Source organism: Phyllostomus discolor, chromosome 7 (assembly GCF_004126475.2).
Source record: "Phyllostomus discolor isolate MPI-MPIP mPhyDis1 chromosome 7, mPhyDis1.pri.v3, whole genome shotgun sequence".
Taxonomy (NCBI): Eukaryota; Metazoa; Chordata; class Mammalia; order Chiroptera; family Phyllostomidae; genus Phyllostomus; species Phyllostomus discolor.
Genome location: NC_040909.2, coordinates 29853597 through 29870295, shown reverse-complemented (window position 1 = coordinate 29870295; position 16699 = coordinate 29853597). Strand labels below are relative to the sequence as shown.

The window sequence follows — 16699 nt, the reverse complement described above, 5'->3', positions numbered from 1 at the left end:
TTCGAGGTCTAAACCAGTTTAAGGTGTTTCCTTATTTCACCACCAGCCTGGGCATGGATTGAGTCATTAGTTTAGGCACACTGACTTCTTCCCCCTTCTCTCCCTTTCCCGGATGAAGGTTATTTTTAGTGGGGGTTTTTTTTTAATCAGTTTAAGTGTTTTATAAGGCAGAGTATGCACGGAGGACTTCTGGAGTTGTGTATTATCACATAGACGAAGTGGGGAAAATGCCCCGCCCTATGCAGGAAATGCTTCTCCACAGCTGTGCTAAATGTTCAAATTAAAAAGAGATTAGGAAAAGGGAAAAAAACAACATACTGCAGTTTACTCAGCAAGTCTCTTTCTCCTCCTCCTGTGATCTCCATTTGTTTACAAGATGGTAGGCTAGTTTTTAAAATGCTTTTAAAATTATTACTGTTAGCCCTGACTGGTGTGGCTCAGTGGATTGAGCACCAGCCTGTGAACCAAAGTGTCACCAGTTCGATTCCCAGTCAGGGCACATGTCTGGGTTACAGGGGCCAGGTCCCCAGTAGGGGGCATGCGAGAGGCAACTGCACGTTGATATTTCTTTCCCTCTCTTTCTCCCTCCCTTCCCCTCTCTAAAAATACATAAAATCTTAAAAAATAATAACAAAATAAAATTATTACTATTATTATTAAATTAGAAATGGTAACAAATGAGAACATGTCTAAGAACATACTGTTCCCCATCCCTCCACACCCCGATACCATACGGTAGAGAAAACTCTTCTAACATTTTCTGGTTTTAGTTCTCTGGTTTGTGCTATAATTTTAAGTCAAATGCTTTTTTTTTTCCCAAGTTTATTCATGTTAGGCACTATCCATTGACTCTCCAATTTGAATATGACAGTTTCACTCATTTGTAATATAACAGCCATTTCCACATATATATTATTGTTTCAAATATTTTGATTACTTTTAAACTTTAAATGATTTCTAATCTTTCCTCTGCATCCTCATGGGCAGACTCTCTTCGAGCTTACTTTATTACATGAGGATATGAGTGCACTTACTGCTTTCTTTACCTTTTATCTCTTCCGCCATATCGTACCTTATGTCAGCCACAGCCTCTACTTTTACGTTGTTGGGAGAGCTGACATTTATGTCATGTCTCTGTGGTGTGCTTGACCACAGGGCGACTCAACTTCGAAAACCCACACATAGCACACTCGCTTTATAGAACTGGGTTAATACTGTTCAGTGCCGGTCTAAGTGTGTTAGATTGCGTGTCCCTCTCTAACTGAGGCAAGGTGATATCCCCTTGGCCATTTGGAGCATCAAGGTCAATTAGAAGCTTATATTACACTCTAGGCATTACTTCAGTTCATGCCCATTTGGGCCATGGCTCACTTGTACATTTAGAAAATATTTTCCTGGAGTTTCTAATTGCCATTTTTCTTGCATTGCATTATTTGCTTTTAGCATTATCTGCTCTTACACATCAACACACAGTTCTAAATTGTACATGTAATTCATTCTTTTCTGGAGGCCTCTCTCTGAGTCTTCAGCCTGATACAAGTCTAATCCTTATTAGCTTATAAGGGACTTGTTTTCTCTCTGAAACCATTTAGGATTTCCCTTTTATTGCTGGTGTTTTGAAGTGTCACAAGCGCATATCTGAAGATTCTTCTTGCCAGGCAGTAGTCCTTGTAATCTGAAGACTTTTATTTTTTGGTTTTAGAAAATTTTCTTCTACAAGTTTCTTTGATAAGTTCTTCCCTTAATTTTTCTCTTTATTGTACCCCCTTTTATTCTGATGTTGGACTTTATATTTTTGCTCTAAGTATCTCTATCTTTGCTCTCCTGTTTTTAATCTCTGACTTTTTTCCTTTGCTTATGGAAATTTTCCTGATTTGATTTGTAGTGGTTCTGTTCAATTTTATGTTTTAGCAACCATAGGTTAATCACCTAAGAGCTTTTATTTTCTTGTTTGCTGGTGTCCCTGATTCATAGCATCCTTTTCTGGTTTTATGGCTGCAATACATGTAGGTCTCTCAGATTACATTAACTAGAGATTTTGTTGTTTGGTTTGGCTCAATTTTGTTTTGTTTTAGGTTCTGTTTCTTTTATTTTGTTCCTTGAGGTCCTCTTATAGCTTATTTTGGACAGTTATTCTCATTAATGCTGTGGGCTCTCCTCACATACTACAGGTCCTTGGTTTCTGTTCATACATAAGAGAAGAAGGAGAGTAGTTGGTTGTCTCCTTCATTAGTAACTCAGAGCTCTTTTTTGGCCACATTTCTCTCCTGAGTGGGAATTCTGTAAGGAGACCTGGTGGAACAGGGCTGGGACTCACTTGAGAGTCAGCTGATGGGAAGCTCCCTTTCAAGTCTCAGAATGACTTTGTTCTGGTTTTCAGTAGCACACTGTGTACTTTTCTCCTTAGGCTGTCTGATGCTGACCTGTGAGAGTGCCACCTGATACAGCGGCCCACTAATAAATCTCGTAGCCTCACTTCTCAGTTATACCTTCTGACTCTGGGGCCCGAGCCCTTTGCGGTTCCTTCCGTCCTTTCCTAGACTCTGACTTCTCTGTCCATGCCGCTGGTCAGCTTGCCCCTGTCTGCTTCCTGGGCATTTACTGAACTCTCATCTGCTGGTGACCACCACCACCACCAACCCCATGCCTCACCTTCTATATATTTTCTGTTAAGGTTATACCTTCATCATACTCTTATATTTTTATATCACTGGAAGACAATTCTGGCCATTTTGACTCTTTCCAAGTTGGATTTAGAAAAACTATCCATTCAGTTTTCCATTCTGAACTCTAGCAAATTGTAGTTTCCATTGTATAGTTTTCTCTGTTTATTATCCCCTCAAATAGACTGAAAATACTACAGGAGCTACAGTTGTGCATTCTATTTGTTTTTTTCTATAGATCAAGAGATCCAACTGCACAGAGTTTCAGAATTTCAAATGCAAGTGCTAGGGTTTAAAGTAGACCCGTTCTAACTTCTCAGTTTTTTTAACCCTGGCTTGCCTTGCTCTCTGTTTCTTGCCTAATCATCTTTTCTTCTAGCACCGATTCTTCACTGTGTCCTCTGCTGAGTCCCCGAGCAGGCTTCAGTGACCGCACCTCTCTTCCCTCCAGGCCCTGCCGTCCGTTACTCGTCCTGTTCACCGCTATGGAAGTCCCAGGTGCAGCTGTGTGCCGGCCTGTCCCTCCTCCACGTCACTGCTGCACATGTGTCTCCTAGGGATGCTCTCTGGGCAGCTTCGAGACACAGCAGCTTTCAGCTCATGTTAAGTCAGGCTTCATCCCTACTCCCCATACCCCCTTTTATGTGAAATAGAGTCCAGACACCGCATCACTCCCTTCAGATGTTTTATTATGTTTCTCAATTGGGGCACTTTTAAAAGTGCGACCACAGCACCCTTGGCACACCTGAAGTTGTGTCAGTGTCCGTGTGTCCAGTATTCATGGTTCTCATTGTTTCGTAATTGCCATTACTTCATTTCAGTTTGTGGGACTGGACTAGCATCGAATGTCTGAAAATTACTATTGGTTGATATGCTTTTAAAGTCATTTTTAATCTATAGGCTCCCTCTCTCTCTTTTTCCTTTTATTTCAATTTAATTGTTAAAGGAACCGGATCACTTGTCTCATAGATTTCCCAATGTGGGTTTTACTGGTTATATCCCTGCATTGTCACATCCCTGCACTGTCCCTTAATATGCTCCATGGTGCTTTTCCTTTTAAACCCATGGGGTTTTGTGGCATTCAGCTGTGTGACGTCATTCCTAACATTTCTCAGGGAATCTTCACATCACTTCAAATCTCCTGAAACCACTTTTTATGAGAAGTTAAAAGAAAAAATATGATAATTTAAGAGTTTGTATAGATGTGTTTAATTTAGTCTGACTCAGTTGTTTATGGCCTTGTAATTGGACAGTTAAATGGTAGTTTCCTTGTGGGGCCAGGTTGTTAGACTTATTGGTGAAAATGAAATGTGCTTTTTTGCTATAAGGCCATAGACCTCTGAACTATCATAAAGTAAAAGTTTGCCTTAAAATGAGAGAAACTGTGTTTTCAAATTTCTAACCCTACATAAATAAATGAGAACCGAGATGTGCTACAGCCGGAATGAGCGCCTCCTGCACGTGGAGCACAGCGTCACCATCTGCTCCATGGCGCGGCTCCACGACGCGGCCGGGGCAAGCAACGTGCCCTGGGACAGGGACCGCGATGCTCGAGCAGGCGGACCTCGCCCTGCTCACCGCTGGGGCAGTTGGTTTCATTTCTCAGCCACGGGTTGGGGAGTAAATGGCATATGAGTCTTAATACCCTCCTGTCTACGTGCCGGAAAGCATGAGCCCTGAACGGGAGGAACTGCAGGCCGCAGTCTGACACACAGGAGCAGCAGAGCTGTCCTTTGGTCTGAAGGCTTGCGGCGGCTTCCTGGCCTCATGCCTGACCACTGACGTGCAGCAGTTTCCACAGACAGAGCCCGTTCTTGGCCTTGCCGGGTCATTTCTCCTGAGTCAACACACAGTTTTGTACAGAAGTGTTGTTTTTTCTAATAAATCAAAGATTTTTCCTATTTGTTTTTTTGCCAGAGATAAACTTGGAAGGATTAGAATTTTTAGGGTATAATGTCAGACTAAAAATTTCCTTTTATGATGTTTTCTGCACATTTTCCCCTTGGTTTTAGGAGCTGGGAATCCAAAGTGCAAAATTGCGATCGTTTTGGGAAGAACTAAGAATACCTCAGCAGCCAGGTAATAAAACAGTTGTGACTGAAAGTCTATGTAGGATTAGGATTACCAGTCAGTCTTACTCTCTGTCCACTCAGTTAACTTAAAATGCACCATTTAGACTCACAAATCATAATATAAAATAAAATACATTATGAGATTAAATGTCATATACTTGTATTTTACAATTATTTTGCTTAAAGATATATCCAGGAAACATTTTAGGGAGTGTTGTCATACATTCTTCACTGTGGAATTGCCTGTATTTAAAGTATTGCTGTGAATCCTCACAGCTTTTTGGGTCAAATTATAAGACAAAATTTTTCCAAACTGTCTGTAAGTAATTAAATGATGGTGTACATCAAAGGTGATGGTCTTGAAATGTTTAGCACTGTCTGTCATCATTTCCTATAGTTGAGCAATGAGAAGCCCTAGTTAAGTAACTTTTACATATTTTCAAATCCCTGTTACTGTTTCGGATCCCAGCCCGCATCCGCCTCTTTCTGGTGTGTGTGTTTTACACCCAGTCCGGACAGCATTGCCGACACGATCACATGACAATGACAAGTCATACAACTGCAGTTCTGCCTGCCATGTCTTATTTTTCCATTTAGCAGACTCCTCCTCACGTCTGTTTTTCTTTTGACCAGACACAAACAGCACAGCATGATTCTCGTCCCTCTCAGCACGCCTGGGGTAGAAGTCAGAAGGCCTCTGTCAGTTTTTGGCTACATGGGTGAGTGCCCCATCGGCGAGGCTGTGTGGCAAGGCTGCGGTGCGTGGTGTCACTGAAGGGGAGAGACAGCGCTTCAGTGTGCGAGATGTGTGCTTGGAAATCTTTTCGCCCCAACAACTGTCGTAATGTAAACGCCATCAAGTAAAAAGAGGTGGCGCAGCACTGCACCTCATCTTGTTTACTTTTGGGAAAGGGCAGGTGGTACCTGAGGAACCACAGCTCTGCCGGCCGGCCGGCCTTCTGTCTGTCACCCAGGAGAATGGATTCGTGAGATACACACAGAAAAATGAAGTCTAGTCAATCCACAATAAAACCCATGTTTAGCTTTCTTAATCAACCTGTAAGAGCTGTTAATAAGCAAGAAGTGTTGGCTGATTTGAGTGCAAAACTTTTCCTTCCCTTGCTCCATGCATAGAATTTCTGAGAAGCAAGGGCATTTTATTTCCTGCCACCCATGCCAGGTTCATGCCCACTGTTTCCCTGCAGCTTGGTCATTCACTCAGCAAGGGTCTAATGCTGACCACTGGTCTCAGTACTTAGTGCGCATGAGCGAAAACAAGCGACTAAGCTCTCTGCCCTTGTAGAGCTTACACGGGGTGGGGACGGGGGAATAACTACAAACAGGTAAATAAGTACATTTGAAAGCATGGTGATTACACAGCAGGTGATAATGCTGCAAAAAAGTTCACTGAACCTCGGGTTCCGTGGGAGGCCGGCCTTCTCTTTATTGTTGAATGTGGCCTGTGAAAACGTTCATGTGACAGAGTAGGACTTGCAGTTTCACGGACCAGTTGACACAGTCGTCTCCGTAGGAAGCTGCAGTAGAAAGGACCTGAGGGTTAAACGTGGCAAAACGGGGAGGAACAGGCTCCCTGGATCAGACTGTGCATGGGGAGTCGGGTGCAGACCAGCAGCCTGACAACTCCTGAAACGAGTTCGTAATAGAGATCAGCTGCAAATGCCCGGCACTGCAGAGCCATGTTAGAATGTTCAGTGTGACCAGTCCTCCAGCACCTCTCCAACTCCCAGTGCCCAAGGCCAAAAGAAACAGTGTGGAGAAGGTTGATTACTCAGGTCTATTCTGACAGGAAAAGGGTGTGGAGTGAGCAAGAGATTATCTCCAGAACTTGGCGGGGCGCTGTGAAGACAGAAATGTGAACGTGTTCCCAGCCCCAGTGACACGCCAGCACTTTCAGGAGGGGACAGGCAGGGAGCGAGCCCAGGCTGGGAGTGCACATCCCTGAAGGGCCCGCCGGCGCTGCATCTCTGAGTGAGCCTCCCTCATCCCCCAGCAGCCCCGTCATGCCCGGGCCTCGGTTTCTTACAATGAGAAATAAGGAACTTGCACTGCATTGCGCACTTTCATTTTTAAACTATGGAAACCTCTTTTTCCCTCCAAACAAAATTTTCTTTGGAAGCCCATATATAAAAAACTTCAAACAAGCAGCAATAATAAAACAATAATAGAATGGTCTGATCAGAGCTGTGCAGCCATGTTCCATTGCAAAAAGCTCTGCAGCTTCAGAGACGCATTCAGAACAGACGGAAGATTTCCACAGTCCCTCCTGACTGGAACGTTTGACGGACGAGTTTTCCCGGCTGGGGATGCAGGGATGCCGGGGCCCGGCCGCTCCCCGGGAAGGCCCGCGACACCCGAGGCACGTGAGGCCTACTGTCTTTGAGAAATTACACTTCAGCAGGTTAATTATATGAGACTGGGTTTTTTCTGGCGAACTCCTTTCGTTCTTTAAAATTTTCTTTTCTATTTGATAGATTATTTTCATGGAGGGCATTTTGAGATCCATTTTAACCAAGTGCGAGTGCCTGCCACCAATTTAATACTAGGTGAGATACGTTCGCAAAAATGACTCTATAGTATTGTGTATTAAGATATTTTCAGGTCTAAATATGGAAGAGATAGGAAGTCCACCTTAATTTCATTTTCCCTCAGTCCATTTACAAGGGAACATTCTTCTATTTTGTGGATTTTCTTATATAGAATGTTTTATTAAAGTGTTTGTGGTTTTGTATCACATCAATTGAAAACATAGCTAAAAATTACATAGTTCAGAGCAACACACTATTTCCTAGAACATGATCTTCAGGCCTCTCCTTGTTTTAAGAAAACCTCAGTACTCTCTGAATTCAAGTCGCACACATGTTAAAGAGTTTGAACACTGGGAGGCTGGAGCGACTCCACCCTCTCGCTTACCGGAATCCCAGCAGCCTTCAGGGAATCTCAGAGGGCACCCCTCTCAGGGAGGCGTCTGTGTTCCTCATCCCCTGCTCTCAGCAAACCCAGACGCCTGTGCCTGCCCCGCCCTGAGGTTGCAGTCTGTCCCTCCTGTGCCCATCTTTGTCCTTCCCCACATTCCTCACGCTTAGCGTCCCTGTCCCCGGTCCCTAGTGTAGGGACTGTGTCGAACTGACCTGTGTAACCATCGTGGCATTGATAGCTTATGCACAGTAGGTACTCAGGAAATAGTTCTTAAATTTGATCACAACGTTTACTGATGGCGGTTCAAAAACTGAGCAATCAAAAGTTCCATCAGTTTATAATGAATCTGGTTGTAGAACTTTTTCCCTGCTAAGACGCCCTTTATCTATACCGAGGGCAGTTCATCATTTGTGTAAACGACACAACACGCAGGCTGTAGTCACTGTCATGCTCCCTTTTCCTCCTCACAGGTGAGGGAAGGGGATTCGAAATCGCCCAGGGCCGCCTTGGCCCCGGCAGGATCCATCACTGCATGAGAACAGTGGGTCTGGCGGAGCGCGCTTTGCAGATCATGTGTGAGCGGGCAGCACAGAGGGTGGCTTTTCGGAAGAAACTGCATTCCCACGTGAGGACAATTATTTAATTCAATTTATTATAGCCCAGCACACTATGCTAACCCTGAACCAAACAGCATTCCTTGGTCAGAGAGATGTCCTCTGCACAAACAACATAATTCTTTTCCCCAACGCACATTTACGTCTGTGTTTGAATATAGTCTGATGAGAGACAGTCATCTGTGTGAAAGATTAAATAACTCCTAAAGTGCTTCCGCACCTCAGCACAGAGTGTGGACAGATTCCCATTCTCAGGCGGGAGTCTCAGAATTCCTCAGATTCCCATTCTCTAGAGAGCCTGGTACATCCCAGAGGGCTGCACGAGTGCCTTGTCTCTGGGCTTTCTGGAAGGGGTTAGGGTAGGCCAGCGTCAGGACAGAGGGAGCTGGCCTCACATTCAGGGAGGGGAGAGACCGAGGAAGGAAGGGAGCGGGCTGCTTCACTGGAGAAACTCAAGTAGAAGTGGAACCAACATCTGCTGGGATGCCTGTGAGTTTTTGAGCTCTCACTCATAAATCACGCAGGAGTCTGTTGTTCACAAAGCACAATCAACAGCATTATGTGTAGGCAATCTAATCAAAATGAGGGAACATTTATCAAGAGAGAAGAAGGTATCATTTCAGACTTCCTTAGAAAACTTTTTACGAAGTGGGACATGCAAATCATCCCCCCAAAAGCCCTTCTAACTTTTAAGAAAACAAGAAAAATTATTGTTAAATATTTCATGCTTTCCATTGCTAACATGTCAGTGTCAAGCGTGTCATGGTGAAATTGTATTTGTGTTTGTTGGACATGTGTATTTTAGCACATTGATGCCCTTGTAAAGTATACTTGTGACCATCTTATAAAATTTTGCAGTATGTTTTTATTTTCTATAGGCTATATTTCTTTTTGTAAAATATTATTCAGCACATCTGTGATTTGGTCATAACATTGTCCTTACGGAAAAATACAGCCTGCTTCAGGGCACACACCCAGGAATCATTCATGGGGAACCCCTTTAGTACACAGCAGGGGCCAGGGTTCCCCCACTGGCCGGGCTCTGTGGGAGGAGGTGAGCAGGAGTGAGTTGGGGCCATGGGTACCGCTCCCCAGTGCTGCTGGAGGAGGAGAGAAGACGGTGTTCAAGGCACTCTCACCTCTTATGCTCTTCTTCTGTTTTCAAGATTTCGTCCCACCCCTGGTGCAGGGTGACGGGAGGACACAGGAAGGCTGATGGACAGGCATCTCGAACATGCAGGAACATTCTGCTCGATTGCTGCTTTCATAAGACAGGTGTTAACACTGTGTTAGAGGGAGATTTCCCTCCTGCTTTTTCAAGTTAATGTTTTAAGCAGAACAAGCCTAGGCTTCTCAAAAATATGACTCCCTTCACTGGAAACTTCTTGCATTTGGCACAAAGAAAATGATCTGGCAGAAGTAGAAGAGATGTGTATACACGTCATAAACAGAAATCTGGACCAGCTTGTGTGTGTGTGTGTGTGAAGTTAACATTCCTTTTCCCTGAATTCAGAGACTCCTTCCAGCTGCCTTGTAAATATCCCAGGAGATAAAGCTAACAGCTCTGTACCAAAGTTCTGTCTTAATGAGCCACCTGGCAGTTCCTTAGAGCACTTTCTACCCACTTAACCCTTTTCAGCAAATTTGGGGTCTGTTCATGACAATGTACTCAGTCACCCAGTTTTACAGCCATCAAAAGGAGACTCGCCACTGATGGCTTGTTTGAAGGTGGCGGCATGGAAGTCCAGGGACACCGCAGGGAGAATGGAGCTTGTTGCTGGCCCAGCTCCTTACTTGGCATTCTGATGCCACCCTGGCACGGGTGCTGAGGCTCCTCCCTGCAGCACTGCTGCGGGTGGAAGTCTTTGCGGGCATGAGCAGGGGCGGGGCTGAGCGGTTTTCTGTGGTGTCTGGCTTGGGTAGAGTGGTTATTCCATGTAAGTCTTCTTTCTTGCTAGGTTGCCCCTTCCCAACCCCTCAGCTACAGAGAGAAAGCTTTTCTTGGGCTGTTTTCTTTTTGCGTAATTCTTTGTGCTCATTGACAATTCCCAGTTGCTGGCTTCCTCAGCTCCAAGTCCAAGATATATGAGGCAAAAAGAAAACCCAGGGAAGTCACCACCAAGTTGTTTTTTTAGTCTGGAAGTCCCTAGCAGGTCTGCCTTCTTCTCTCCACATTTTGGAGTCCTCTTAGGTTTGTTTTATAGATGATGTCTAGGTTTTTAGTTGCACTTAGCAAGAGAAATGGGTAAAGTACATCTTTTCTCTTTTCCTGGACTAGAAGTCACTGGAAGTGCCACTTTCTTAATCTGTGCCAGCAGTCTACACACAGTGCAGAGCTCTCGGGGAAAAGGGGAGAATGGGCCTGGAGCTGAGGCTAAAGTGGAATCTTCTTCCCTCCTGATCTGGGCATGTGTGCAAAGCACATAAATTAGACAACTTAGGGGAAACAGACTAATTCCTCAAAAGCCACCATCTACCCAAGTCCCTGAAGGTGAAATAGGTAACCTGGTGGTTCTACAACTAGTGGAGAGGTTGTATCACATGAAAAAACTCTTCCACTAAAAAATATAGAGAGTGAGGCTTGGGGACAGTCCTTGGACTAGAGTGCTTTCACCAAAGTTCAAGGCCGTGTTACATGGGATGTAAGACATCAGCTTATCTCCTCCTTTTTGCGGTCCCTGACCCCTGCAGGAGGTTGTGGCTCACGGGATTGCTGAAAGCCGCATTGCCATTGAAGAGATCCGCCTGTTGACCCTGAAAGCTGCCCACAGCATTGACACCCTGGGCAGCGCTGGCGCCAGGAAGGAGGTGAGGCCCCTGCACCACCCCTCACAAGCCTTCTCCAGTCTCCCTTCCAATGGGCGTGTCGGGTTTCGTGGCACTTCGATGCACTGAGAACACTGGAAGCTTCTGTGTGGTTTCTGGTTTACAGATTATAAATGTATGTCACTCACTAGTTTTCCTTTCACTGAGCTGATTTAGAGAATGACTTTCAGAATACAAAATATCTTCGGCATTCTTCAGATGCAGCAACAGGGAGTAGGGAAACCCGAAACTTCTTACAGACTTGGAATTATACCCACTGTGTCACCTTCTGCCAGCTCTGTGACCTTGGGCAGAGTAGCTACCCCTCCTGCTGGAAGCCTGGGGTGCTAGTGAAGGAGACTGGCCCAGCTGACACAGACTGGGCAGCCCTGCGTTGCCACTCAGTGAATGTTACATAAAACTGCTTGTCCTCTGCTGCCTTGTGTTTCTGGCCTATATGGAATAAGAACATGATTGCTTAATGCTAACAGCAAGTAAAATTGCCAAGAGAAAACTGATTAGTGAAAATTCTTGGACACTTTATGATCCCTACAGTGATGAATGTAACTTATCAGCTGCCTGAAATTCTTCCGGAAACAAGGCAAGTCATACATTTACAAAATGTGACTTGGGAGAGATATCTCTTTCCCGAAGGCCCACATTGACTGAAATATGGCCATTAGCCGCATTACAGCGGATCTCCTTGTTGGTTTTCATCAAAGATACTGTTTCAGGGGTGTATGCATGTGGAAAAGTTCCTTTGTTAGAGTTCACAAACAAAATACAGATTATATCAAATTCCGCCAAGTGGTACATTGTGGAAGAAAGGAACATTCTTTTCTTATCTTGCTTTTGTAGATTGCAATGATTAAAGTGGCCGCCCCTCGGGCCATCTGCAAAATTGTTGACCGGGCCATCCAAGTGTGTGGAGGTGCAGGTGTTTCCCAGGACTACCCTCTGGCTAACATGTGAGTAGATGTTGTTTACTCTGTGGGTGTTAATAACCACCCGCATTCGACCAGCTTGGAGTCATAAACCCACAGATGCCTTGCCACTAATTGTTTAAGAAGAAAATAGAGACACCAATTTACTCTAAATTATCTTTGAAAGCTAAATAAAGTACTAGTCATAGGCAGATTTTCAGCCGTGCAGGAGGTCAGCACCCCACCCCCCACGTTGTTGAAGGTTCAGCTGTAACGTTAGTGCTTTAGCACAGAGCTCTTATACTGACCACGGTCATCTCACTCAGTTACGTGAACTTCCACGCTGGGGCTCTTCGGTAGAAGAAATAGCAGGGGGGCTCACCCTGAACCTGGAAGGAGAGGACCGGGCAGAGACAGCCAAAGAGAGCCCAGGACCAGGAGAGCCGTGGACTGGGTGCCTTACCCCTCCACCGCGAAGCCCAGCCCGTGTGCAGCAGCGTGTGGAGACCCTCTCACGGCGGGACCCCGGGTGCTGGTGGGAGTCAGGGAGGACTGCTCGCCTCCACTGCCACCTCCCTCCCCCTGGGGAAGTGCCCCTTTGCTTCCCCCATCAACTTTTAACCTGCAGCAAGAGCTAAACACATAGCAAGCACTACGTATTTTTAGTATTATACAAGTATTACACACTCAGAGTTCACAGCTTGTGGCTTACCTATGAAGTCTCTTAGTTCTAGCAATTTCTAGTAACCTACAGCAAACCAAGACTGAGACGAGCCCGCTGCACTGTGCCACTTGGAAGGGGCCTTTCAGAAGTCCTTGGGCTTCTTCGCTGGATTTTCCCTGCGCTCTTTTTCTTATCACTGCCTTGGCCAGATTTCCAAACTGAAGAGTTTGACTGACAATCAAAGTGACTGTGTTAAGGTACCATGTTCCTCTGGTAACTTCTGCCATCCTGTTCTTTTTGTTTGCCCAGGTATGCCGTAACGCGCACTCTGCGTTTAGCAGATGGACCCGACGAAGTCCACCTCTCAGCCATCGCCAAACTGGAGCTGGAGGACCAGGCCAGAGGCCCGAGGGCCAGGATGTGAGGAGGCGACGCCCTGCGCCCCCCAGACGAGCGGCCGGGCTGCAGCACTGGGCTCTCACACAGCAGTTTGAGCACAGGGTTAATCACTCGCTTTGGGGGAAGATTTGAACATCTGTTTGATCAGTGGGTTTTAATTAAGTTACATAAGAAATTCTATAGCTGTGGTCATTCGCTCTAATACCTAAGTGCTTAGCATTTAGTTTTTAAACACTCAATTAGTAAAGAGATAATGAAGCAAATTGGAGAGCTAAAGCATACAAAGCTTTTACTTTTTGAATGTCATGAATTGTTCCTTAAACATTAAAGGAATATTTAACCATTACTTTGTAAAAACTAGAGCGGATCTCCGTAACACTCGCTTGGGGGCTGGTTTAGCACTTTGCAGTGATGCTCGCGTCGGAGGAAGAGGCATGACTGATGGGTCGTTTTACAACTCATGCCCTTAGAAGCGTCTTCATGACTCAGCCGGAAGCATTTACACATGAACTCTGAATGCGGTTTAAAGTTCACTAGAAAATGTGGCATATTATGAGAGAGCGTATTTGAGAAGAATTTAATTCCTTAGAATATGTTGATGAGGGAGTGGACAATGTAAGCGACAAGGAAGTTCTTTAACTTTGAGATGACACACGGTCCGCCCCAGTGCTGTCCCCCAGTGACCCCGCTGTGTGGAGAGCGGACACCGGCCAGCCACCTGTGACTCTTGGGCTCTGGGCTGGCTAGTGCAGCTGAGGAAGTGAGGGTCTTATTTTTTAAAAAATGTTGATTTAAATTGATTCTCAGCTCAGTTACTGGAAAGTTTTTAAGTATGCTTGGAATAACTTGGGTATGTGAATTGGCTTTTTCAGATGTAAATTTTGTGAAATCTAAATACAGAGCAAGTATTTTGAATGAAAATTTAGCATTAAGAAATAGAGTGTAAAAGACACCGAATTTTGAAGACTTAGTATTAAAAAGAGTATTTTTATTAACATTTATTTTAATGATATGTTTAAATATTACATGTTGAAATGGTAAAATTTGGATACACTGAATTAAATAAAATTTTTAAATTAATTTTACCTCTTGTTACCTTTTCAGTGTGGGAGCCATTGGAATAGTAACTGGTAAATTTTTAAATTTCAAGTGATAGTAATTTTATTTCTAAAAACTATAAAACTGTCTTATTAGAAAACTTACATATCACATGAGTTTACTGATGTCCCGAGATTATTTCAGTCATCATTTAAACATCTTGGAGTGGGGGTGGGGAGCAGACCGTTGTCAGAGACTTGGATTCCAGCCCCTAGTGTGTCACGGGGACTTCCGGAGCATTTGCCTTTGAGCCTTAACCTCTCGGCCCCCCATTTCCATTTCTGCACGTCCGAATGAACGTTAAACCCCGAGGACCCTTCCCTGTTGAGGGTTTGTGTGACGATCACTGAAGCCGCAGAGAAGCACCTTGGCATCTGTGCAGCACAGTGAGGTGCTGTGAGGGTAGCCTTACCGAACGGGGATAAAGCCTTAACCCAAACTGTTTCACCCTATTACTGGTTTCAAAGGTTGAGACCTGGAAGAAATCAGGATTGTTTCCGAACAATTAGAATTAAAGATTACAACTGGTACTTATAATTTTGTGATAATTATTTCCTCTGTCTTTGAGGAAAACTGGCTAAATTGGTGGTTAACTTGTTTCAAATTAGTCTATTTTTTTCTATGTCATGTACACACCCGTCCCTCAGGCAAGTCACTCCATGTGATCCACACTCACTTCTCTCCTCTGCCCTTCAGTTTATTCAGATAAAATGTTACAAAGAACAGTAAGGTTTGGTTTGAAAGGGAAAATTCCAGTCTTCAAAGCATAACATTCGATCAAGGGACCCTTTGCCTCCATTACGGTGACTGAGTGTAAGCCTGGGAGCTTCAGAGCCATTTCCTGGGGCTCCTCGGGCTGCCACCAGGTGTCGCTGTGTAGCAGCCCTCCTGGAGCCGGCCGTCAGCGAGGTTCAGCGTGCATTGGAAACCTGTAGCTTTAAAGTAGGCAGTTGTTCTTTATAGCACCCACAGGAGGCTTTATAGCACTCACCAGCCTGCGCTTCACCGCTTCACCGTCCAAGATTTGTGTGTGGTAGACAGCAGGGGGAGGGGCCTCGTGAGTGCCCCACAGGGAAGTTACTGGAAGGCTCTACACTAAGCAGTCACGGTCACGGAAGGCCTTAGTGCCTGTCCAGGGATCTCTCTGGTATTTGAGGCTGCTGACATTTTAACTTTGGGAACACAACAGAAAGCTCAGCTGATCATGGAGGAGCTGATTTCCTCATCACTCTGGTTACTTACAAAGGTTTCCCAAGGTCCACATCGCCCCAGCTCTGCCCACAACTATGGCCTATTCACATGTCACAGGCCTGCTCCTATTTCACCTAGGAGAACTGAAGTGGGTGAAAAGCAGCATTTAGTTCCTTTAATAGGTTGCATAAAGCTTGCAGAAAAACATTTTCTCATTGTTCTTTAATTAAGCTACTATAGTTTCTAGGAAGTTCAGAAGGAAGGAACTTCTTACCCAGGCTTCTAAGGGCATTAAATCAGTAGAGGTCTTAATAAAGGATTTTAAAAAGTAAAATGTATTGAAGCAAATGTCTTCCGAGAACAAATGCCTTCTTCAGTCAAGCCAGGTAGCAGGGGCCCAGTTTCACTCTTTCACTGACACTTGATGGTCCCGCCCCCAGGAGTAAAGGGGTCTGGACCAATCAGAAAAGACCTACCCTGAGATTCCCAGAAGCCTGATCCAAAGTCACCTTATCAAAGGGTCCTTTCTTGACTCCTTGTTCTAAATGGGCACAGCATGCTTTGTCATTCTCCACCTGTTTATCTGCCATTCTTTCTTCATAGCACTAATCATTTACGATCTCTTACCTACTTGTTTGTGGTCTGCTTGCTAGAGTGTAACCTCTCTTTTCCCCTCCTATAGTCACTTATTTCACGTTTGTTGTGTAGTGGGGCCTCCACAGCCCCTAGAACCATACCTGACCTCCTTTCAGCACTCAGTAAAAGTACAAATGAATGGCAACTTGCAGGCCCACCCAAGCCTTTCCAGTTGCTTCTCCAAGCAAACAGACTATCTTGGCTCATGCTGGAAACTTTCCTAAAATCTCTCAAAGATCCACAGACCCCAAACAAGCAGCATTTGGCCTGAGTGTGCCCATGCCTTTGCTAAATGGCCCAGGCCTGGCACTAGCAGCAGCCAGCCTTGGTTCACAGCTTGGCCTCTCCTGGGCACCTCCAAGCCCAGCATAAGCAGCAGCCATCTGCAGATCACTTTGCAGCTCACGCTGGGTGGCCTATGCAGGGCACAGGCTGTGGCTACCATGGCCTGCACCTCCTGAGACAACCAAAAGCCAGCGCAACAGTGGACCGCTCGCTTTAGACAATGCCAGAGCATCACCCAATCACCTCGATGAATGACACATTCAAAGTCAGCACTCACTGGGCACCAGAGCCCTGTGGAAGCGAGTCCTCTCCATGGGGTCAGTTCCTGCATAGCTGCTCCACTGTGGTGCAACTAGTCCTCTCAGCTGATTGGTCTGGGGGGTAAATCCTTCCCATTGACAGGCCAACAATA

General features: G+C 45.1%; 1 protein-coding gene across 1 annotated transcript in view; it reads left to right on the top strand.

The window, feature by feature from the left end:
- ACAD11 (acyl-CoA dehydrogenase family member 11) overlaps positions 1 to 13944 on the top strand; it is a 69802-nt gene extending 55858 nt beyond the window's left edge. Inside the window, exons 14-21 of the mRNA XM_036030656.1 lie at positions 4676 to 4742; positions 5369 to 5454; positions 7228 to 7299; positions 8143 to 8297; positions 10978 to 11094; positions 11950 to 12059; positions 12988 to 13102; positions 13134 to 13944. Coding sequence (XP_035886549.1) covers positions 4676 to 4742; positions 5369 to 5454; positions 7228 to 7299; positions 8143 to 8297; positions 10978 to 11094; positions 11950 to 12059; positions 12988 to 13102 — 722 coding nt within the window. The 3' untranslated portion in view covers positions 13134 to 13944. The remainder of the gene's footprint in view (positions 1 to 4675; positions 4743 to 5368; positions 5455 to 7227; positions 7300 to 8142; positions 8298 to 10977; positions 11095 to 11949; positions 12060 to 12987; positions 13103 to 13133) is intronic.
- The last annotated feature ends 2755 nt before the right edge of the window (positions 13945 to 16699 follow it).